The 22,698-nt window shown below is 51.4% G+C and overlaps 5 protein-coding genes across 17 annotated transcripts; 3 read left to right on the forward strand and 2 right to left on the reverse strand.

Annotated features, from left to right (window-relative positions):
• Positions 1 to 801: 801 nt before the first annotated feature.
• LOC122624495 (coiled-coil domain-containing protein CG32809) lies at positions 802 to 18,301 on the reverse strand. 12 transcript variants are annotated; one of them, XR_006326476.1, is made up of 18 exons: positions 18,177 to 18,301; positions 16,991 to 17,141; positions 16,857 to 16,907; positions 16,648 to 16,787; positions 15,974 to 16,582; positions 11,232 to 11,322; positions 10,134 to 10,248; positions 9,958 to 10,062; positions 8,583 to 8,746; positions 8,343 to 8,408; positions 8,181 to 8,264; positions 7,883 to 7,945; positions 7,316 to 7,778; positions 7,080 to 7,262; positions 6,886 to 6,979; positions 5,547 to 5,590; positions 2,602 to 2,781; positions 2,402 to 2,532 (listed from the first exon to the last, which is right to left on the reverse strand). XR_006326476.1 is itself a non-coding variant. In XM_043804085.1 (17 exons), exons 2-17 carry the CDS (start codon positions 17,094 to 17,096, stop codon positions 1,375 to 1,377), a joined length of 3,672 nt encoding a protein of 1,223 aa, XP_043660020.1. In that variant the 5' UTR covers positions 17,097 to 17,141; positions 18,177 to 18,301; the 3' UTR covers positions 802 to 1,374. The 12 variants fall into 12 exon arrangements, 9 of the variants coding, with proteins under 9 accessions (XP_043660020.1, XP_043660018.1, XP_043660019.1 ...); XR_006326474.1 differs by having other exon boundaries at positions 10,122 to 10,248; positions 16,857 to 16,910; XR_006326475.1 differs by having other exon boundaries at positions 2,438 to 2,545; positions 10,122 to 10,248; positions 16,857 to 16,910.
• LOC122624501 lies at positions 8,648 to 9,961 on the forward strand. Its single transcript, XM_043804100.1, has 4 exons — positions 8,648 to 8,752; positions 8,808 to 9,242; positions 9,322 to 9,517; positions 9,571 to 9,961. The coding sequence occupies exons 2-4, from the start codon at positions 9,158 to 9,160 to the stop codon at positions 9,959 to 9,961; spliced, it is 672 nt and encodes a 223-aa protein (XP_043660035.1). The 5' UTR covers positions 8,648 to 8,752; positions 8,808 to 9,157.
• Positions 12,413 to 15,773, forward strand: LOC122624499. Its single transcript, XM_043804098.1, has 5 exons — positions 12,413 to 12,977; positions 14,197 to 14,290; positions 14,375 to 14,495; positions 14,633 to 14,854; positions 14,919 to 15,773. Exons 1-5 carry the CDS (start codon positions 12,434 to 12,436, stop codon positions 15,621 to 15,623), a joined length of 1,686 nt encoding a protein of 561 aa, XP_043660033.1. The 5' UTR covers positions 12,413 to 12,433; the 3' UTR covers positions 15,624 to 15,773.
• A 355-nt stretch (positions 18,302 to 18,656) lies between the features above and the next one.
• On the forward strand, positions 18,657 to 19,678 carry LOC122624502 (alpha-ketoglutarate-dependent dioxygenase alkB homolog 7, mitochondrial-like). Its single transcript, XM_043804101.1, has 3 exons — positions 18,657 to 18,902; positions 18,955 to 19,122; positions 19,186 to 19,678. Exons 1-3 carry the CDS (start codon positions 18,657 to 18,659, stop codon positions 19,438 to 19,440), a joined length of 669 nt encoding a protein of 222 aa, XP_043660036.1. The 3' UTR covers positions 19,441 to 19,678.
• Positions 19,483 to 21,744, reverse strand: LOC122624500 (protein a6). Of its 2 annotated transcripts, XR_006326477.1 has the most exons (3): positions 21,411 to 21,744; positions 19,976 to 21,337; positions 19,483 to 19,800 (listed from the first exon to the last, which is right to left on the reverse strand). XR_006326477.1 is itself a non-coding variant. In XM_043804099.1 (2 exons), exon 2 carries the CDS (start codon positions 21,333 to 21,335, stop codon positions 20,097 to 20,099), a length of 1,239 nt encoding a protein of 412 aa, XP_043660034.1. In that variant the 5' UTR covers positions 21,336 to 21,337; positions 21,411 to 21,744; the 3' UTR covers positions 19,483 to 20,096. The 2 variants fall into 2 exon arrangements, 1 of the variants encoding a protein (XP_043660034.1); XM_043804099.1 differs by having other exon boundaries at positions 19,483 to 21,337.
• Between the last annotated feature and the right edge of the window lie 954 nt (positions 21,745 to 22,698).

Below are 22,698 nucleotides of genomic sequence, written 5' to 3' on the forward strand. Positions count from 1 at the left end.
CATTTGATAGGTGCAGCATGTAAACAATAGAACCGTCGGTAGTCCGATGGGCACAAGCACTCTTCGCACTCTCCGCACTATTCCTGCCGGGAATAACGAGATGGGGCCTCCTTTAGGAGCAGGAGGAGCAGGAGTGCTGTTCGTGGCTTCTTGTGGGGGATAAAATTAGCTAGTCATCTTTCTAACAAAAATAAGTACAATATCTTTCGTATGCTTTCGTATTTCATATTGTATCTTGATGAGCTACATATATAGAACTATCAGTCTCACGTCCCATACCAAGGTAATAATAAAAATCTATGACATATTATTTAAGTACATACGTAGATCTGTACATGTGCATAATGGTTAATCTTCAATCGGCCTGTGCTCCTACAACTGTGTGTATGTTGTGTGTTGTGTGGCGTTTCGTTTTGCTTTGCTTTGCTTTGCTATGCAGTGGTGTGTATGGTTCTAAGTGGTGTAGTTGTGTTGTGGCCAGGTCCTGGCCTCTGGATCCCACATCCTGGATCGATCAGATCAGATTTTAGATTTCAGATTTCAGAATTTGGATTTTGGGACAGGGGCAGGGGGTGCGGCTGGACCTTAACACATAGTCCACGTGTATGGATGTATGGATGTATGAATGTATGGTTGTGTCGTGGCATAGTGCTGGGGGTTATGGTGCTGGTGTTTATGGAGAACATGCTGTTCTCTGTCGCCAAACGCTTCCCAAACGCCCATCTCCTGCTCTCGACCTATATGACCTATAACTTTGTCGAAACAACAACAAAAACACAACATGCAACAAGTACATCAATGTAAGCGAATACATACATAAATACATTCATCTGGGCATTTTTACTCTGGTGCATGGGGTGTACGGTTGCCCGTTTTTCTTTTATATGGGGGTGCACAAATTACTTTATACGGCTTTTGATTTGTGATTTGTGATTCGTTTCGATTCGATTCGATACTGTATGCTTTCGTTTAGTTTTGCTTCCGATCATTGCCTTGGGGTTTTCTCTCAGACAACACAACACATAACGCACATCGGATGCTGGAGTTGTGCAAACACACACATTTGTGTACGACAATTAGATGATAGTAAATACAAGTACGATGTGAGTCCGTGCTCATCCTAACAAACGAAAAGGTGTTTGCCATTCATATTCAATCATAACTATCGTTTCTGCTGTTTCGTTCTCTCTTGTCAATGCCTCCAACGTTTCTCTATCGGATTCGGATTTGGAATTGTAGTCCACGCATATAATGGGTATATGGGTATGGTGCTGATGGGCCTCGACTAGTCCGGTCCGCAAATTCAGATATAAATCCCAACTGCTCCGATTAAATGTCAATTTTAGCTTCGTTCCACGCCAATTTCCAGTTGTGTTAAAGTATCTCGGTCTCGTACAGCTGTTTAGTGGTCGTTGTGGCTGTCTGGTGTTGGGAGTTCAAATTCAAATTCGAGTTCGAGTTGGAGTTGGTGTGTGCAGCAGCAGCGCTCGCACCAGCCGCCCCTGCAGCTCCACCACCACCACCACCGCCGATCGCACCGCTCGTAGCATCACTGGCCACCACGCCATTGGTAGCCGCAGCAGCAGCCGCCGCCGCCGCAGCTGCGGCTCCACTAGTCTCGCAGGCTAGACTCAAGGCGGCGATCTTCTGCTGGATGTTCGTCTCGCTGCCCAGCTTCCGTAGTGTGTTGCTGCCACCGGCAATGTCCTGCGAGGAGGAGGAACAGGCCACATCCACCGAGGGCAGCTTGCTCATCTGCTGCAACCGCTGGTACTGCTCCTGCAGCATCTTTTGCTTCTTGAGCAGCTCCTGGTGACGCATCTCGAGGGCCACCTGGCGCTGGGCATGGTCGTTGCCGGACTCGTTGCCACTCGAGTTGTCCCCGCTTGAGGTGTCGCCGCTAACCACGGCCGTTGTGTCACCCACTGTGCCCTTGTTTCCCGTGGCATTGGCATTGTTATTGGCATTGGCATTTAAATTGGAATTGGGAATCAAATTGACTGTGGCTGCGGCAGCCAGGTTTGGTGGCACGTTCGGGCTGGTTGGACTGGCCAGTGGACTGCGTGAGCTGGTGCGTGGCGGCGGAGGTGGCGGGATGCGCTTGTGGCCCACCTTGGTGATCAATTCAGCGTTTCGCTCGGGCACGGGTGGCTTGTTGCTGCTGCCGCCGTTGGCCAGGCTGGTCGAGGACGAGGTCTCACTGGCCCGCGGGCCAGTCGGTGGCGGCACGGACAGTTCGCCATCCGACTCACTGGGATAGGAGTGCAGCCGTCGCAGGCTGCCCATGTTGGTGTGCACCATCAGCTGTGCCTGCGACTGCGACTGCTGGTGGATGAGCACTCCTCGCTGGGATTGAGCCTGGGCCGAAACAGTTCCCGAGGCGACAGCGATGACCATGCTGCCGCCGGTGGTCGCTTGCTGCATATTGACGCTCGCCTCCGTGTAGAGACGGGCCTGCGATATTTGCGTGGTGACGGTGCTTTGTACTGCGGCCTGGGCGCTTTCGTCGGATGCCGAATCTTCAGGGCGAATCTGCGGAGGGAGACTTGGACCCCTTGAGTTCGGCTGGCGATGGGAGACGCGCTCGGTGAGCACACTTACCTCGTATAGTTGCTGGTGTTGCTGCTGCTGTTGTTGCTGCTGCTGCTGTTGCTGCTGCTGCTGTTGTTGGGCGATGGGCTTGGAGAATGTCTTGAGCTCATCTAGCAGAGCATCGAGTGCGTTTTCGGGTGCGAGTCCCCCGCTGAGAGCGAACGACCCCATCCTGGGTGTTGGGATTGGCTACAAGAACACACAATTTGGCGGTAAAACACTGGCACTAATGCAGCTCCCGAGAGGCGAAGGCGAGGTATAGTACATAATATATATATATATATATATAAATGAATATATATATAGAAAGTAGTCGATTAACATCGCACATTTATACATTCGGCAATTAGGTACTCAAATGGGACATGTATATTCTCGCAAATTATCTGAATACGCATACAAATCTGATACAATACGCAAGTACGCAAATAACCCAGCAATATATGTATCTACAAGTGTAGCCAAACCAAAAAGGGCGCCAGCCAAGCCAGCGCTGAAATATAGGTGCAGTTGCATAGGTTCGGATCATGCAGTGAAAAAAAGCCGGCGGCGTCTCACAAAACGTTACTGAACAATCAACAATCAATCAATCAATCAAAGAAATGAAAGGAACACATATGGAAGCGTATAGTAGTAGTACATGATCGGTTGCCGGATAGAGTGAGTCAGTCAGTACATCGAGCTAATGCATATTCACAAGCAGGCAACAGGCAAAGGTAAGCGTTCTACAATGGTGGACAGTTTGTGATGATGGTGAGCGATGGTATATCCAAGGCACAAGTACATATGTGGTATGCAGTATGCAGTTTAATTAACCAATAACTTTAAAGGCGACGGGGTGGATGCGAATGCGAATGCGGATGCAGATGTGATTGACAGATGATGGTCTTGTATTCTCTAAGCTCTAAGTGGAAATGAATTGCGCCCCGTGGGGTCGTAGGATTCATGGACTCCACGAAAGTATTCACACCGAGTACAATGCAAATTATGTCGGGGGCTAAGTGTCTTCTATGTAGTACAAGTATGCCAGAGTGTTTCTACTGATCCTCTGCAGACCGCTCGATCGATGGTAGATCTCAGTTTGGGGTGCGGTCAATGTGGTGGCTCTGATTGCTTAGTTGGTACTTAGTTGGTAGTTCTAGTTCTAGTTCAGATCATGATTTTTGAAGGGGAAAACGCTCTTGGAGGTACGCGTGTGATTGATGAGGGATTGAGATTGATAGGTCGATGGATTGGTAGATTGTTGAAACTTCAAAGACAACAATCGATGAGTGAGAACAGTGACTGACGACTGATAGCTGATAACTGATAGCTGATAACTGACGTCTGACAGTGATGACTGGTTTGCATTCTTGATTGACTGCAACACAATTGGCTTGATTGGTTTGATTGTCTGGTTAAGATTAATTGATTGGTACTAAGATGGTTTATGACTGGGGGGCTCGGAATGTTCGGTATGAGGGACTTGGAAGTTCGGGGAAGTGGCTGTTCTGTACGTACATAAACGGGTACACACACTTATACATACATATTCTCTAATTCGTATATTGGTAAATTGGTAATTTGGTATATTGTAATATACACACACATGATCGCAACTACAAAATATCAATTAAGAATTAAACAGATTTGGGTACGAGTATGCGTGTCTCGATTAGCTGAGTTGGGTGAGTTTCTCTTCGTACGATTGGAATGAATGGAAACACTTTATGAACAGAAACAGAACACGGAAGCAATGGGCACTAAATAGCCCTCTTTAGGCTCCATCTCGGTACCTCTGTACTTGTCTTAAACTAAGTTAAATTCCACATAAAACACTCCACTTCCGGCTGCGTGTGATTAGCTCGAATCTTACTGACCCACGGGTGTTCTTCGGTGGGTCGATGGCTCGATGGGTCTCGGACAACATGACTACTCGCACGACTGGGGAGGAAGCTTCAACCGGAACTGGAGATCCAGACAATCAAGTTTTATGCGAGCTTACCGAGGGGGGTGGTGTACACATTTGGGGGGTAGGAGACAAAGACAAACAACATGTACAACAAGGAACGAACACCAACAGAAGACTTGCAAAGCAGCGAACACTGAAAACAAAACTCCTCGTACGTATGTGGAAATATGGACATGGGAACGGATTTCAGTGCTGGGTGGGTGTGGGTGTGGGCATGGGTGTGGATGTGGATTTGGGTGTACTTATTTCAAGGCGTTGAGGCGTGGAGAAGAGTCAATGTTGCATTGAGTCAAAGGAAAGCCATTTGAAAACACGGATAGAATTTCGTCTTACAATCGGAAAGCAAGTTGGAAGTTTGGAAGTTTCTACTTTGCGCCTTTGAAATCTTGAAAGTTTGATCCCGAGGAAGGTAGTGAATGACTTGCCCCGAAAGAGCTTCTGAATGTTGCATACGTTTAAAGTGAATCCTGGAGCGGATCGGAAAATGGAAAGTGGGTGGGAGACTGGGGCTTCCAACGGTTATCACACACAAACAGTCATTCAAATGGGCTTTTCATTATACATACATATGTACACAGGATTCACAGGATACACAGGAACATGGGCATGTAGCTATGTTGGGTTGTTTGGTTGGTTGTTCGGTTGTTTGGTTGGTTGGTTGGTTGGTTTGAGGAGTGTTCTTCTGGTGGCTTATGGACAGCTTTGATGATTGATTTGATATGGGTTTCGAGTTTAGTACGAGTATTAGTTTAGTTAGAAGTTTATAGCAGTAGTAAATAGTATACAAAATATAAACTAGTATGTTTAATGCAGAGCAAATTATGTTTAGCAAAAAGAAAATTGAATTATTCTTATGATTTCATCTTTTTCAAAACGGTATTTTTCTTTTTGGTTTTAATTATATTTGGATTTTGGTTGAATTTTTTTAGGTTTGTTTTGTTTGTTTGTTTTGGTTTTTTTTTTTTCGTAAATGTTCTTTTATATTTGAATTTTCAGTCATTACTCAGTAATTGCCTCTTTGAAGTTTGAACTCCATCGCCAGTTAAACTATGTGGGTTGTAGTTGTTGTTGTAAACGTTATTTAAAAAATGTTTGAGAAAAGGCAAAAAGAGAAAACGAAGGTAAACCTCATTTTATAAGACGTTAGCTTGCTTTATAAATTAACTTGTTGTGTTCTGTTTGATTATTTGGACTTATTCGTTCTCAGCATGGATGATGGTTGCAACTGGATACTCGGTAGTTAGACAACATGTTATGTATCTGTAGTTGTAGTTCTTGTATTCGGTTGCTAGTTAGTTAGTTGTGTGCTCAAATATCTAAGGCCCAACAGGGCAAGCTCAGAACAATTAGCTTTGGGGTTCAGTGGCAAGGGGCGGTAGCAGGGTCAAGTGGCAGGGGGCAGGGGGCAAGAGGCAGGGGTCTAGGGCTATGGGGTCAAGGGGTCAAAGGGGGCACGGAACACGGAACGCGGGTCAAAGGTCGTCGCGATGCCATTCAATTCGAATTGACTGGACCGGGTCGAATTTCGATACTGCTACGCTCGCCGTGGGAATTTGTTGAATGGTTTTGAATAATTTGTGTGAAATGAACGATGAACCAAAACACTATTTATGTAACAACAGCCAATTGCAACTTATTCATAAGATAAACGCACAAAAGATAAACCGAAGACTACAAACGAATAAATGTAAGGTAATCAAAATTATTTCGATATTCAAATTTTGCACAGTATCCAATTCAAATGGAAAATCACCGCCTCAACTCGAAGTGAAGAGTCTGATTGATGTTGGAGTTGGATAAGCCTCAATCGACTCCAGCTTCTACATATGTACATACATGTATCCATAAATGTGCTTTTCCCGCTAAATTCGACAAAAACAGACGGACAGACGGACGGACGTTTTGGGGGAAACGAGTTTTCGAAGCACCTACATATGCATATGATAATGTTCGTTAAGAAGTATCGCAGGATCGCAGGATCGCAGGATCGCAGACTCGGGTGAAAGCTACGAGTTTCGAGAGAAGATCAGATCTTATCTGGTGAGGTGGATTCGAAATAAAAGCATAGCAAACTCGATATATGGTAGGACGAAAGCAACTAATCTCTGCGATAGAAATAGTGGAAACAATACTTTTATACATATGTATATATAGTCATGACACGTTATGGAGCAGTAGTATGTATATAATATGTATATAAGTATACGAGGTATGAAAATCGAGGTGTGGTCTCATAACGCCTCAAAACGCTTTCTTCGAATTTGGTTTTGAACTAGCTCTGTGTAACTGTCGCAACACCACGTTCTCTATCTCTCCAGCCACTCCGGATGCTTCGCACTCACCTTGTCCGGCGCCGAGATGTCCGCGGACCGCGGTGGCTCCTCACTAATAGTTGGCTCGTTCGGCGGCAGCCGCTGCTCCTGCACGCTGGCCAAGCTGTCAATGCAAAAGGAGGCAATTAGCTACTCGTTGCAAACTCGGGAGGGGGGCAGGATGATGGATGAAGGATGAGGGACCAGTGGACTGGGCTACAAACCGTTTGAGCGTCACCAATGTGCCGGTCAGCTTCTTGCAGCGCCGTAGCGCCGACTCCAAGCGGTCGGGCTCTTCTTTGAGGAACTTTTCTTCGCGCACCACCTTCTCCATCTCGTTGGACAGGATGCAGCGCAAGCCATTCGAAAGGGATGGGAACTTTAGCTTCAGCTCGGCGACGGTTTTGCTAAAAAGGAACTTGCTTATGGGCCGATCTTTTGGGTCTATTGCACCACCCACCTTGCCCGACTCAGCACCAGAGCCATGTCTTCCACGGCCGTCATGTTGACGCGAGTTCGCCGGTTAATGACCTCACCGCGCAGGTTCTCAACTGACCCCTCCAGGTCGCTGAGGTCCTTCTCCAGGCGTATGACCTCCTGCTTGTAGAGCTCCTCCTCGCGCGAAATGCGAGTGGCGTCCTGGTCGCCCTGGTGATCCCAGAAGCTGCCACTGCTCGCCAGCAGAGTAGCGCGAATCCGCATGAAGGTTCCCTTGATGTCCTCGCGCACGGCGACTGCCTGGGCCTGCGAGAGGCGCCTCAGGGTGCGGACCTCCATGCGCAGGTCCTTGGCCTTCTTCTGCAGGCCGCGCAGATGGTTGTACACCTCGGGAGCCAGGGCAATGTCCGCCCGGTAAGTGGGATGAGCGGTCTGGGCTAGCACGATCGGCTTGGGGGGCGGAGGAGGCTTTAGGCGGTCGCGTTCTAAAGGAGGAAGGGTAGATGGTCAGCAAAGCACTCGGCGATGTGGGGAAATGTGTGATGTGTGAATGGAGAAAGTGGCTGATGCAGGCGTGCCGTGTTCTTACCTTGGGACGAGGTGCGTGGAAGGGTGGACGACTTGATTGCCGGCTTGGTTGGCTTCGTTTCAGCTGTAAAGACCACGCCCATGGCGGCGGCAGTGAGTGGCAGTGGTGAGAATGGGAAACGGATGGCTTGCATTGTGTCTAGAAAGCGTTCCACCCACAACACTTAAGCACACTCAGAATAAAACTCGCTCTAACTTCAAAGAATATGTTGTGCAACATATTTTTTCTCATATAAAAGAGATTGTCTGAGTCGTTGGTCGATTTTTATTCTGAGTGCAGGGCTGTATTAATAAATTACCGGCATGTAGGGGATTGTGCGACTTTGGTATTCCCTGTATGTCATCGCTAAATGACACAGACTTCTCAAAGGACACGGATTTTTCTGCAAGACAAGGACAAGATATGTGGCGGCTTTTCAGAGGCTGCGGAGGATTGGGCTTCTGGTTACGGCGACACTTACGGCACGAGTTCTTGCCCAGCTTGGGAGCTTTCTCCCGAATGTACAGCTCATCCCCGGAGCCGTTGGCTGCGCGGCGTGCGGAAGAGAGAACAAATTAGAAATGTAATTAGAGGAAGGATCGGGTGCACAGAGTCTGGGATGTGGGGCAGGTCGTTGGATCTACAAAGCGGTGCTCCAAGCAAAGCGGGTGCAACATCTAGGGGCACAACATCTAGGGATGGCAGTGACTCATATTCATACCTTGCATCTGCGACGGCACGACCAGATAGTTGGGGTCCAGGGTGGGCACGGCCAGCGGGGCAATCTGGGGATTCTGGTTCACCAGGGCCTTCTGCACTAGTCCCGTCAGGTTGGCCAGCTGCCTTTCCATGTGCTCCACGCGAATGCGGTGCAAGTCTTCTGGCCTGCAAGTGCGTAAGCAAAAAAGTCACCAAATCAGTCCAAAGCTCAAAAACTTGTCTCCAGGTGTTGCGTGCCGCCAAGCAGCAATTATTGGGCCACACATCCGCTGGCACCGCACTGCTCCAATTGCGCAGCCAAGCCTAGGCATCCGACGTCGGAGCACAGACACCGGAATTGGATTTGGAATCCAAGTCGAAGTCGAAGTCGAAACGTGGGTCGCAGCACTTAGCGCATGGGAGCGTGAACCAAAAGCGGCGAGAATGCAGCTGCCTGCATATGCTGATACTCGACTTCTTTATACCCTAACTTGAGCTGCGCTGCGCTGTCAGGCCGCTCAGCTAGTCCATCATACCCGCCGTTCGTTTGGCCGTTGGAAGCAGCGAAAAGTAAGTCCGTGCTAGCATGCAATCTCGATGCCAATCCGCTTTCGCAGTCGACGAGTTGGAGCTGCGCAAGAACCACCAAGAGCTGCCAGCAGAGACATGACTACATGCAGTGGTATGTACGATTCGATGCAATTCCATTCGATTGGGAAACCCAGTGGCCCTGGACTCATGACCAATTCCACACCAAACAGTGACCAGCACACCAGCGCGGTTCGCCCGCTGCCTGGCCAATTTCCAGATGGACGACCTGCTGCTGCTGAAGAAGTCCGTGCTGAGTATGCAGGCGCTGGAGAACAGCGATAGCATCGCTTCGACTACGGAATGCCCACCGATGGAGCCGGATGGATCGCCGCTGCCAGAGCGTATGGCCTTGATGGCCGCAGATCGGTAAGGCTGCTTGGGGTTCGCTGGCAACATGATGATTTACCAGATCCTTGCAGCGGTGAGCACGACACCACCGGCTCCAGTGGTCCCTGGCACTCGCATCCACACCCGCCGACTTCCTGGACCGAGCAGAAGCCCTCCAAGCTGCAGACCCTCTTCCAGATCAGCATTACGGCGCTGGCCTTCCTCTCGTTCGGCGGCTATCTACTCTGCCTAATCGTGCAGGCCATCAAGAGCAAGGGCACCACCTACTTCCACCCGGTGGCCACGGCCACCACCAGCTCGTCCAACGGCAATGTGAAGCGCATCAAGATATACCGCCGCAGCAAGCGCAGCAAGTCCAGCTCCGCTGGCCACGGAACCGAGCTGCCGCTTCTGCTGCAGCAGGACTACGTCTCCTACATGAAAGCTGTGCGGGATCGCGGCTGGAGGAGCATGCTCACCTAGTGGGGTCGTAGATCTGGTTGCCGCGGTGCGTGAGGCGGTTGGGTCCCGGCCCCACCTTGATGCCGTACAGTGCGTACTGATCCTCCGTCATGGTTCCATCGCTGTAAATGGCACAGATTAGTTAAGATGCTACTCCTGCAACAACTACTTCTATTCCTACTCCCCCTCGCACCTCTGCTCCTCGTCGATGATGGGCGCCACTACGGCGCCCCTAGTTCCGTACTGGCTGTAGTACGGCTCCTCGTAGTTTCCGCGGCTGCTGCGCTCCGGGGAACTGGTGTATCCATCTGCAAGTACAGCTTGGTCGGTTAGAACTGGGACTCCGCATGGTGGTAGGATCGTAGCTATGTGCGTGCTTGGTAGCCTACAATTTGTGGTTGAATTTAGGTATAACGAAACGCAATAAACAATAAACGTAATAAAGGAACGCAAGCGAACAATTCGAAATGAAGCGAATGAAATGCATGATTGGGGCCGCATAAATACATAAATGCTTCCGATTGGATGTGTGGATGGTGCACAGTTGGTGTGCTTTTAAGATTGAGCTTCAGTTTGGATTTGGATTTGAATTTGAATTGGAATTTGAATTTCAAGCGCAAGCCAATGGATAATCAGATGCAGATGCGATCGTTGTGATGTCAAGTATGTAATGCGACATGTGAAATGTGAAATGTCACTGCTTACATTGCACACATACTTTGGGTCTTTGGGTGGGTACACACATGGAAGCGATCGTACAATGCTAGCTATAAGTGGGTAGAAAGGCAAATTCTCGTGTACCTGGAATGCTGTATAACTGATCCGGGGTGTAGGGGAACAGGGGTTCCATGCTACCCCTTGGATTGAGTGATCTGAGTGGTTTCACAGGCGCTCCTTTTTCGGTTCGTTGGTTCAGATAGGTTTTGGTTTGGTTCGGTACGGTTCGGTTTGATTGGTGTTCGAGTTTGAGTGTGTTACGGAATGGTTATGGATGGAACATGAATCATATTTAGACTGGGTTTTCTTCCACTGAATGCAGAATGCGCATGACAGAAAACGAGAACTGAACTGAACTCAACTGAACTGAACTATTGAACCGAAACGAAACGAAATCCGCATAATACTAAAGGTCCCGGGAAGATGAGAATCAGAATCGGTGGGCAGGAGGGATTCAGGTCACCTAGGGAGGAGGATGAGGGGGATCGGTCAACTCAAAACAAGAGTGCACTACTTGGAGCGAATCAAAGGAATACGGAATCAATTAGTCGGCAGTCTCGACTACTCTACGCACCCATCGACACCTTGTTGCGTTCTGATGAGTACATGCCCCGCGGCAGTGTCTGCGATGAGCCCACGTAGTAGGGCGCCGGCTGTTTGCCAATCTGAAAGATGGATGGATAAACGATAAACGACACACGGAACGGTGTTGGATTAGTTCAATTGTTGGATCGCCGGAGGCCGGAGGCCAGTGGCAGGGGCACGAGTATTTTGATTAACACTGCCAATTGGCCTTCGTTCAAGAAGTGAAATGAAATGGCCAATATGGTTTCTCCTCGCTCTAATCGCTATAATGGTTCGCAGCCCATCCCAAATCAAATCAAATGCGTACGGACACGTACTCGCTGCCACACTGCGAGAAATGCGCGCTTAGTCTTCATAATATACACTTGCATATCACAGTAGGAGTATGGAGAGTCAAATTATAATTTAAAAAGTAAGTCAAGTCTTCAGTTCGAAAGCTACGTCTAATCCTCCACACCAATTTCAATGCTTCTCACTGTGCTTTTGATTGGGACTCATGGCCGTGGCGAGATGAATACCAGTTAATTGGCACATGTACCATACATCCACCCACCACTCCCCTATCCGAATCTTCCACCCTCGCCGCCGAATCGACGCAATTCGCGGAACTGGACGCTTTTTCCTATTTTCGTCTTGCACTGAGAGTGGCATTATGAGTGGCGATCATTGGGTCAAGGAGGTGGATCTGATCTGCTGCCAGGCAGATGATGGGCTCGCAAGCAAGGTGCATTCGATTGTCGAACCCTGGAGTGCAGCAAGTGCAAGTGGTTGGCTCATTCACCGCCTGCCACGGCACACTGCAGGCCGGCCAACTCAGCCCACAAACCTCAACCAGTTTCAGATTCAGTTTCGATTTCAATACAACAATTTTACAATTTGTTACAACCGAGCGAGACTGAGACTGAGACCGAGACCGAGACTGGGACTGAGACTGACGGCCAGCTGAGCAGAGCTCGGCGGCAAAGCTGCTGTTTTTGTTACGGCAGCGGCTGGGTTTTTGGCGCAACTCAACCTGGCTGTGGCGCATGCGTGGATGATTAGTGAAGTGCGAGACATCGCGGCAATCGGACGTTACAGACGCGTGGAAGATCGAATCTTCAAGAGACCCGGTCCCAGACCCAGACCCAGAGCCAGACTGACACTAGGATCACATCAAGAATCAATCGGAGTGGCAGTAGCGCAGCAAACGAAATGGCGCAGCGACTTCCTCTAACGCTGCTCGGCGTGTTGCTCCTGAACGCGGCCGCCTCCTTCGCCTGGAAGCCCATCGCAGTTAGCGGCGGCAGCGGGATTGGTGGCGGCACTGCCGCCTACAGCCTCAAGCAGTCGCATCCGGGGGCGGCGAGCAGTAGCCATGAAATATCCACTAGCTTCTCGCAGTTCGGCGGCGACAAGGAGACGCCCGAGGTCGAGGACGAGCTGCTGCTGGGCCGCGCTGCCATCGTGAACGGCGTCGATTCCAGTGCAGCGGTTTCCCATCCAATTAGCTTTACGGACCACCTGGAGGACCAGTACGAGTCGTACAGCATCGAGGACGAGGCCCCCAAGGAGCCGCTGGCGTTCCCGCGAACTCCACTCTACGGCTCCGATCGCTGCAGCGTCAAGAAGTTTGCCTTCAACCAGGACGGCGAGGTGGAGTACGGCAATCCGATGCCGGAACTGGACCAGTTCACCATCTGCTTTTGGATGCGGTTCACCAACCACAGCGGCGACCACGTCCTCTTGACCTACGAGGGTAAGTGAGTGGGGCTGGGTGGGCTGTGGGCTGTGGGTTATGGGTAGTGGGTTGTGGTGGGAATCAGCCTCTCACCGTGACTTGCTTCAGCGGCAAGCTGAACGAGACAACGGCTGCACAATGGTCACTGGGCGAATGCTGTTGCATAAGCGGACAACGGGAGACTGTTGACGGACGTCGATCTTTTGATGGGCCACCGCTCCAGCGCTCCAGCGAGACCTTCGCTGTGGGCAATGAAATTTTATTTGTAAATTTTTGTGGGCCACGCTCCGGCAATCGCACCTGGCTGCCGACTGCGAGTCAGTGGCTGGCTGCGAAAGTGAAAGGAAGCCCACTTCCTGATGCAAGTCAGCACCCAGTTTGATGGTCAGCTATGATGATGATGCTGGCGAAGTTTATGACGTTGGAGTTAGCTGATGTGGGAGGAGAAGTGCTGCTGCACAATGCCGCCTTCAAGATTCGCTTTGTTTTCTTTCCAACGTCTTGAATATTTTTGGCTATGTTCAACTGCCCCAGGTCGTCGACGATGCCACCGCTGCTCTTGGAGCTGCTGGTGTTGCTGGTGTTGTTGATGCTGTTGATGTTGTTGTCTGCGTTGTTGTCGTTGCGGTCGCATTACATAAGCGATAATTTACCTGTTTCCAGTTGGATGTCGTCGGCATTGTTGGTGTCGCACTCTCAGCTGTAGCAGCTTAAGCCAATGCTGAAGCTATCGCTTAAACTGACGCTGAAGCTGAAGCTGTAGCGGCGGGCCTTAGCATTTGACATAATTCCAGAGCGCCAACTCAAGTAGCGGGCCATGGCGATGGCGATCAGCGATCAGCAGCCAAGCTTCCGGATAGGAAGTGCTTTGCTCGCAGCCGGTGCTCAATTGGTGATTCATATTTAAATGTATGCATATCACACATGCTGGCAGCGTAACAGGATTTGCCGCATGCCGGTTGTATAACCAACCGTCTAGCTGCTCGCTTGGCTGGGTTTCCTGTTGGCATCTGGGGGGATTCCTCGTGGTTTGCGATGATGACTAGTTGGCTAGCGAAAAGTTCTGGCCACCGAATAGTAGTAGTTAGGTAGTTGGGTAGTGGGGAATGCAGCGCCACTCAGTTTCGCAATCTGAGCTAGCTGACTAGCCATCGGCCGTTGCCATTATTGGCATGAAAGCGAGTCTCAAAGCCAATCTGATCCACTTATGCATCCACATGCACATTCGCACTTACAGCTGGAAAGGAACCACGCGAGGTGCAAATCTGGGTCGCAAATGCGCAGAATTCCAGTTTCCTTTCGATGGCCATAAAAGGTCAGCAAATGTACAGGTGAGTCGAGACGCAACCATCCATCCACCGACCGATCGATCAATCCAGCGTCAATCCGTCCAATCTTTATCGTTTCTGCTCAAGACTGAACTACCCGCTGAAAATGCGCCAGTGGCATCACATGTGCAGCTCGTGGAATGGCAAGACGGGCGAGTGGCAGGCCTGGCTGAAGGCAGAACGCATTGGGCGTGGCTTCCACAACTCGGTGAGTGCGCGCGATTTGACTCCAATTACGCATATTGCGAAATGCCCTGCTCGCGTTTTCACTTTCGACGTGCGAATGTCAGATGCTACAATCTCAAATCTCAAATCTCCATCTTTATCTCCACTTAACCGCTACAGTTGGTGGGACATAAAATCCCAGCGAACGGCAAGCTGCGTTCCGGCGGCAGTTCGGTCACCGGTGAGGTGAGCCACGGCCTCCACTTCGAGATGACGCTCGTCCAGGTCTATCGGGTGGCGCTCAGCGCCGGCAAGGCGCATCGCGACCACAAGCACCACCATGTCCACCACTTTGATCACGAGGGCCAGGAGCTCTCTAGCACCACTCGTGCCCCGCCCTCGGTAAGTGCTTAACCAGTGCCCAAGGAGACAGTATAACACTCCTGCTCTCCCGCTTTCCATCCAGATTAATCGTCCTCAGCCGATGCACACGCTGCTCGCCAGTGGCCAGATCCCGACTCGGGTGCGCATCAACTTGGCCAATCCGCCGCCGACCGCAAGTGGAGCTCCGGCTCCGGCTCCTGGCGCGGCCGGTGCTCCGACCGATCCCGCCCAGCAGGCCATCACCATCAATACGAATTTCGTGAACGGACAAATTAACGCGGGTTCGCGACTGGTGGCCCAGCAACTTCTGGGTCTCTCGCCGCCGAGCGGATTGCAACCTGGCGGCGGTGGCAAACGCTTCCAAATGCTCAGCAACTCGGCCAACGTGCAGTTCATCGACGAGACGGAGACCCACATCCAGTTCAAGCGGGAAGCCGACGCCACGAAGAAGGTGCAGAAGCGCGGCCTGGTGCTGCTGGACGATGGGTCCGTGGTGGACGACGGTGCCGGGTCCGGAACGGATAGCAGTTTGATTTACAACGGTCTCGCCGACTTTGGCGGACAGCAGTTTAAGCAGGATCTGACGCTCAAGATGAACTTGGAGGAGGAGATCAGCACGCACGACCGCGAGCCCGCCGAGGAGGAGGTTAGGGCCGTGATGTCCATCTGCAGCAGCTGCCACACGGAGCCGTTCCAGGGTGCCATCGTGTTTTCGTGGAAGGATGTGCGCGAGCACATGAACAACGCCCTCAAGGGCCTCAGCGTGGGTCCATGTGGTAACTTCTAGTTGTGCCCAAAGTACGGATAACATTCTAGTGTCCTAGGACCTCGGCTTAAGCTTTCCCAGCCCATTTCCCACCCCATTATTTCCATATCTTTTTTTTTCTACTCGTATATACGAATAAGTATTCGATTGGTTTGGGAATCTTGTGTCCCACTTGTCCATGTGGGAGTCAACGCTTTACCCAGCCAACGCCACCCAGTTGGCCAATCAACAATCCTTGACTCGCTCATGGACACCAATCCATCCTCCTTGCCCAAATACCCAAAACCCTTAATCCTCACCCTAGCAATTACGCGGTGATATTGAATAAAGGACTATTTAACTGATATCAGCTGACTGATGGCAGCACTTACCTTTGACTTGTGGATATGCTGGTGCTTGTAGTCCGAGTCGAACTCCGGCTCGCTGAAGTAGCTCTGGTCCTGGTCCCAATTGGCCTGCGCCTGCGGCAGGGGTTGGGGTATTCCAGGGCCGCCGGGCAGAATCTGGGGCGGGGCTGCCACCTCGGTGGACTCAAAGAGACGCAGCACGGAGCGATCCCTGATCTCGCGCAGATGTGAGCGCACATCCTCTAGCTCGTAGAACATATCCTTGCTGGCATCATGAATGTAGATCTTCACATTGGGCCCCTCCAGATACGACATGGTCAGCTGGCGCGGAAACGAGCGCACGAACAGGGCGCGCACCGTATCAATCGATGTGATCTCGTTGGGCAGCAGGGCGCGCTTCGTCTCCGAGCGGTACTGCAGAAAGACCAGGCCCAGCGGTCGTTCCAGTGTTTTCGAGGGCGTGCGTACTACGGGGAGCGAGGAGCGCTGCTTGCCGCCCCTCCGGAATCCGGTGCTGGCCGTTTCCACCTCCGACATGATGCCCGGATCGTCGTCGAACAGCGGTCCCTGGTTGACTGGCGCATATCCCCGCATCGGCTGGTTCTTCTTGTTCTTCTGCGCGCGCGTACTCATCTAAGAAGGCACCAGAATTAGAAACGGAAGGCAGGAGATCTTCGGTTGGGATGGGGTGTGCTCACCTCCAGATCCATAGCGCGCTGTTGCTGCGGCGCCATCTGATGGGCGTGTGGATGCTGCGAGCCGTAGACCAGCATATCGCCACCGAGCGTGTGTCGTCGCGGATCGTCGCGTCGCATGGCTCGTCGTCGTTCGTCGCCACCTGGGAAACAAATATAGACGCTTATGATGGGGCTACAGGTCCGTGGACGTCAGTAGGTCCTTAACATACCCTGTTCATTTGACGGAAGGCGTCCCGACTTTGCCTCATTCTGCCAGTCTTCTTCTGAAAGAGAGGGAGCCGGAGTTAGGCACTGTCCTGGATGCATCTCGCTTCCTTCTGCTCTGTGGATTCCGAATACTTACCGCCCTCGCGACCCTTGCGCTTCTTCTTCGACGAGGAGCTGCTGCTGCCGCCGACACTCTGGTTGGAGGAGGCGCTCTTGTCTTTACTCTTCCAACGGATCAACATCCTGCAGCCGTTTGAGATGTGCGGAGCTCAGTGGCTATGTGGCAGCTACGGAAAATGAGAGACAACGGGGCGTATGGTTAACGTGAAAATGTCATGCTTCTCTTGGACTTTGTTTACGTTTGGTACCGGCAACAACACGCTGAACCGCGCGCACACACACACAACATGCAACTTTGGTGTAGATAAACCATGTATCCTCGCACATTCCTGAACAGGGTGTGGTGGAATGGAGCCTCGCAGGGCCCTCAATGCTCAATGCAAAAAGTATGCAACGGAGTGCGCAAACTCTGCGGCACGGGCACGGGCACGGAATGGAGCAAGAAAGCAGGACAGAGCGGAAGGCGTGACTGGAGCTGGATCTGGAACTGCATGTGGATCTGGATCGGGGCCCCAGAGATGCGGTTCTGCAAGCCAATAATCTTGGCCGAATACTTTTTGTCATGACCTGAGATAACACTGAGATACTTTCAAATTGGTATATTGGCCATACGTTATAAACGATAGAGCATTATGGTTCTTAGAGTTTGAAGGCGCTCCACACACGGCATGTCAAGTTATTTTGGCTGCATGTACACATTTTGCCTGTTGTTCTCGAGCAAGGACTCCGAGGAAGGGGCAGCAAAAGGAAACGGACACAGAGATGTGTACACACAAAACATGGTATACTTTTCAGTGCAGCACTTCACGGGTTTTTGTGTGCCTATGCCAGTGCCAGTGCCTGGGAATATGTACATGTACAACGGCCACCCACTTTCACTGCCCATCGGCATTATTGCGGGCCACTAAAGGAATTTTTGATTAGTTTTAGGTGCGGTGCCCCAGGCCCGTTTTCTCCGAGCCGCCTTTAAATGTGTCAGATGCGCCTAGTTTCCAGGACGCGAGTGCACATCAAACACGGTGGTGGGGAGCTCGTGGTTGTTGACTCTTCTTTTCCACACACGTCAGCGGTTAGTTGGCTGGATTCCGTGGAGTTTTCATGGGGGATCTCGTCCTGGCTGTACCTTGTATACCTATGCACCTTTGGGGGTGTGTGGGCGGTTCACCGGCGATGTTTCTGGCATTTTCTGGAACCGCACTTGCCTTGCCGATTCAGGAGGGTTTCACAATTAACGGGTCTAGGTGCTCATAGCTCGACGAGCTCACCGATTTAGCCGTGTCCTTAGGATTAAGATTAAGATTCGATTCAATTCGCTTCGCACTCGTCGTCACTACACAGCTTTCAGGAGTCAGGAGTCAGGACACGGCACTCGTCCACCGACGCAGCATAACGCCAGAAGAGCAGAAATATTTCTGGTATATCTACACCGGAAAGCGTTTCCGCCCTAGCCGAACGAGGACTGCGTGGTTGAATGCACGGCGCATGCGTTACCAATCGAGTGTTCCCGGACCAGCGAAGTCCCTTGGCATCCTGGCGCCCTGGCATCCCTGCATTCCGACGCAGCTCCGTTGTGTGTGTTAACCCTGCTTCTGGAAATCGGGCGACCAGCAGGACGGTGAAGCGAATGTGCCTATCGAATGGCGCCACTCGATAACTGGGCGGAAGACCTTTAAAAACAGGTGATGCAACACATGCTTGTCCTGCGCCGAGTTGTTTGTCCGGGAGCAGCCAGGATCCCAGATGTCTCGACGCGCAGCTTCGGGCTGGTGGAGTTTGCCGGCCAGTGGCCTCACGCTGAGCAACGCCAGTTTGAATCGGACATGCGGGTCATCAGGGACTTTATCACAGCGCCAGAGGAGCAACTACTGATGCGGGAAATCGAGCCACACATCAGCCGCTTGCCGTACGAGTCGAGCCACTGGGATGAAGTGGGTATGAGTATAGTCTGGTATACCTGGCTAAACATCTTACCACTTGCAGGCAATTCACGGATACCGCGAACTTGAACGCAGAAAGTGGTCTTCCGAAAACCGGGCCATGCTGGAACGCGTCTCGCAAGCCGCCTTCGGTGGCCAGGGGATGCCCTTTGTCCACATCCTGGACTTGGCTGACTCTGGCGTGATCAAGCCGCACGTGGACAGCACTCGAGTGAGTTGGACCGTGGAAGATGCAACGCGTTTCCATTCTCATTTACCCATTTGTACTCGGCAGTTCTGCGGCAACACCATCGCGGGAATCAGCCTCCTCAGCGACTGCGTAATGCGACTGAAGCGAGTGACCAAGGATCCCAATTCTGCCAGCCACTCTGCGGATCTGCTCCTGCCGCGACGCTCGCTCTACATCATGAGTGCGCTGGCGCGGTACGAGTTCACCCACGAGATCCTGGCCAGAGATCAATCGTGGTTCAAGAAGCGTTTGGTGGAAAGAAGCCGACGCATTTCCGTCATTTGCCGAAACGAACCTTGATTGTAGCGAACGTATTGTACCCTTCTTCTCTCACAGCGGGTGTACATGTATATACAATGAAAATTTATTCCGATTTGGTGATCAGCTAATGTAATACAGACGGCGGACTGCGACGGATTACACGACGTGATTCAACCATGTATGATACACTAGATCAAATGTACATATACATAGTATATCTTAGGCTAACTACTTGTACTTTATAAATATTGGGCTCACCTTTCTCACTCGCTTCAAATTTTCTACTCCCTCTTATAATCTTTTGAAATTTGTGTTTTTTTCGCAACAATGTATATGGGTATATGTGGGTTGATGCTTTTCTACTTTCATTTGTACGTTGTCGTCTCGTTTCATTTAAAGCTTAAAATATGAGAATGACAGAGACAGGGAGATTAATGGGCAACTGTGAGTGAGTGAGATGGAGAGAGAAGGTGCTTGGGAGAGAGGGGAAGGAATCAAAAATCAACCGGACAATGTGACTAGTCGCGGATTCAAGGATAACTGGGAAGCAGTGATGTGTTGTCGCTAAACCTACGTTCATATTTGCACTTCTAGCCACTGCTAGTTAAAGTCTATGCCGTGCGTCCGGCTCGGGGAATGATATTATGGCGATGGGGACTCGGTTCTGGCTGGTCTTCAGTCATCAGTCATCCAGCTCATCCCAGCTTTCGGCGTCGCGGCAGCTGCAGCGGCAAGGCAACGACGGAAGCGGACGAGGTCGGATTCGCTGCCATCACCGGAAGGGCCAGAGCCACTGGTGTTGCGAGTCCGCCGCCCACATACTGCAGATGTTGCACCACCGAGAGTTGTGGCTGCTGCTGCTTGAGCAGCTTGGCGGCGGCGTGCGCCTCCGCTGCAGCGACCACGACAGGGTGTACTGGTTCGGTGCCGTCTCCTCCGTTGGCATGTGTACCGGTGCTTTCGCAGTCGTCTTCGTCTGAGATCAGTGATATGCTGAGGTCGCTGGACAGTTTTAGGGAGATGGGCGTGGGCGGCGAGGGAGCCACCAAGGGCGCCACTTTGGCGCGCAATGCCGGCGACAGTTTCTGCAGCTGTTCCGGCATCAGGTCGTGCGTGTACTCCGGCACTCCACTAAAGGCCAGGCCTTCGCGTAGTTTGCTCAGCGAAAGTTCATAAATACGGTTGGCGATGACCGTGTGAACGGTCGTCTCGTCCGGCAGCGTGGCTGTGATGCCCCCGCCCACGTCCACCTCCAGAAAACAGCCCGTTTCATTGCCACCCTCCCCGCCTTCGGCGATGACGAACCCATTGCTGGCCACCGTGGACGCTCGACAGGGTTTGGCGTGGCCTGACACTCGCGTCTGGCAGTTGGCAGTGGTGGAGGTGCGCGGCACCAACGAAACAGTTACCTCTTCGATGGTCTCCGACTGTGTGAGCGGTGCGAGTGGTGGCGGCGAGCGCATGGAGAGCTGGGAGCGCACTCTTAGCGTGCTGCTGGGTTTCTGCTCGTTGTGCTCGTCGTCGCTGGTTATCAGGATGCTCTCGGTCACGGGGTGTGAGTGGATGACAGCTCTGCGCGGCGCCTGTCTTCTGCCCACTCTGGGTGCCCGGTGCAAGCTGTGCCTAGGGACAGGAATCAGGAGGCGATTGTGGCCAGCTGCCGTGGACTGTCCAGCCGATGGAGTGTCATCGTCGTCCGACAGCAGGTCGATGGTCACGTCCGCCTGCAGAGTGGCAGCCACATGGCGCCGCTGCAGTTGGGACAGCTGCCGGTCAGTCTTGGAGGCGAGAGCCGCTTGGGCGCGCATCCGTGCCATGCAGATACGCTGGTGCTCAAGCAGGCGTTCCATCCACCGACCACGACGCCGCTTTAGACGCCGGTTGTCGAACAGCCGGGGCGATATGTAGAATGGTTCGGAATGTCTCTGGTTCATGTCTGCAGGCGGCAGTGGAAGGGTTAGTCTGTGTCGCCTGGTCAGTGGTGGCGCCACTGGTGGCCACCTACTCACCGATTGTGTGGACTCGTCTTCTAGCGGTGGCGGTGCCTGCCCCGGGTTGTCAAGGGTCATGGGCTCGGGCCCGGGGGGCTCCCACTCCTCCTCCTCTTGCTGTTCCACTGGCGGCGAGTACAGTTAGATCCGCTGCTGCAACTTGCATAATTGCTTGGCGGGCGCAAAGCGATTTCCTTGAAGGGAGCGGAGGCGCGGGTCTGGGCGCTGCGCCTCCCGCCGCAGGAGATGCCGAGGTGCGAGCGGGGCCGAGTTGGGTGCTTTTTCGTGCGCCAGCTGCTCAATTTGTGCTTTTGTTGTACTTTAGAATTCTGTTTATAAAACTGCATCGATAAACGGCCACACATCGATAACGCACATTTCGATAGTCCGCGTGGCGTGCAACCGTGCACGCCGACTGGTCACACAATATCAATCGGGATCTATCGATAGTGCATTTGTTATTTGGGCGCGCGATTTGAATTAGCTAGAAAAAATAATAGAACTTGGCAGCAATTGACAGAAGGATACCAGTGCTTAGGATCACCAGTTCATCCAGCGACTTGGACACCAGGTAGCCTTTGAAAAATACCTATTAAGTAAACCATTCATATCTCAAAGGAAAGCACTCAAGCTACTTTTGGCACCACCCACAATTCTGAGAGCCACTCAATCGACGCAGGCGCTCTGTTTTTAGAAGCTTTTACTCACATCTGAGGCAGCTTTCACTCCACATTCGCCCGAGGACCGGAACAATAGGGAAGACACCGACTCCAGCCGGAGTCAGTTGGCAGATCGTCGCCTCCGGATGCGGATGTAGATGCAGCGGTCGCCCTTGGGCTTTTAATGGCTTCGAAAATTTTTGAAGTCTTAGGATGACCGGCAATGAAACACAAAAATCGAGAGCCACCAAAGTTTCAGTTCGAATTAATAGGGGATTGAAGGGCACATTAAGTAGACCAAGAGTGGACCACTAGTTCTGGAAATGCAAAGAACTGATAGGAATAGAAGCATTTTAATCAAACAATTCAGGAATTTATTTTGTTAATAATAACCTTATGTATGCCCTCTCAACCATTTATCTAGAAATATACGATAAGCTAGTAATCAGATAAATAAAAGTAGTCAATGTTCAGGCGAATAACAAGAAATGCTCACTATGACAAGCAGTTTAGGCCTTTTGAATCAAAAGGTTGTGTTAAAGTCGTCAGCCCTAATAAAATTGGAAATGAATATGAATAATACATACTACTTTACTTGATCTACAGTCTTGTGCCCATATTTCCAAATATGTATCCGAAGATCAAAG

This window comes from Drosophila teissieri, chromosome X (assembly GCF_016746235.2).
Source record: "Drosophila teissieri strain GT53w chromosome X, Prin_Dtei_1.1, whole genome shotgun sequence".
In the NCBI taxonomy this organism is placed as follows: Eukaryota; Metazoa; Arthropoda; class Insecta; order Diptera; family Drosophilidae; genus Drosophila; species Drosophila teissieri.

Bases quoted from the DNA above. Each gene is read 5' to 3' on its own strand.
- LOC122624501 (XM_043804100.1), top strand. From the start codon at position 9,158: ATGCCAATCCGCTTTCGCAGTCGACGAGTTGGAGCTGCGCAAGAACCA. The intron at 9,243-9,321 runs GTATGTACGATT...CACACCAAACAG, and splicing joins AGACATGACTACATGCAGTG to TGACCAGCACACCAGCGCGG. The intron at 9,518-9,570 runs GTAAGGCTGCTT...AGATCCTTGCAG, and splicing joins GCCTTGATGGCCGCAGATCG to CGGTGAGCACGACACCACCG.
- LOC122624499 (XM_043804098.1), top strand. From the start codon at position 12,434: ATGGCGCAGCGACTTCCTCTAACGCTGCTCGGCGTGTTGCTCCTGAAC. The intron at 14,291-14,374 runs GTGAGTCGAGAC...TTTCTGCTCAAG, and splicing joins AAAGGTCAGCAAATGTACAG to ACTGAACTACCCGCTGAAAA. The intron at 14,496-14,632 runs GTGAGTGCGCGC...TAACCGCTACAG, and splicing joins GGCGTGGCTTCCACAACTCG to TTGGTGGGACATAAAATCCC.
- LOC122624500 (XM_043804099.1), bottom strand. From the start codon at position 21,335: ATGAACCAGAGACATTCCGAACCATTCTACATATCGCCCCGGCTGTTC.
- LOC122624495 (XM_043804081.1), bottom strand. From the start codon at position 17,096: ATGTTGATCCGTTGGAAGAGTAAAGACAAGAGCGCCTCCTCCAACCAG. The intron at 11,323-15,973 runs GTAAGTGCTGCC...TCCATCTTTCAG, and splicing joins AGCATATCCACAAGTCAAAG to ATTGGCAAACAGCCGGCGCC. The intron at 2,533-2,601 runs GTAAGTGTGCTC...CTCCCTCCGCAG, and splicing joins AACACCAGCAACTATACGAG to ATTCGCCCTGAAGATTCGGC.
- LOC122624502 (XM_043804101.1), top strand. From the start codon at position 18,657: ATGCAACACATGCTTGTCCTGCGCCGAGTTGTTTGTCCGGGAGCAGCC. The intron at 18,903-18,954 runs GTGGGTATGAGT...TACCACTTGCAG, and splicing joins AGTCGAGCCACTGGGATGAA to GCAATTCACGGATACCGCGA. The intron at 19,123-19,185 runs GTGAGTTGGACC...TGTACTCGGCAG, and splicing joins CGCACGTGGACAGCACTCGA to TTCTGCGGCAACACCATCGC.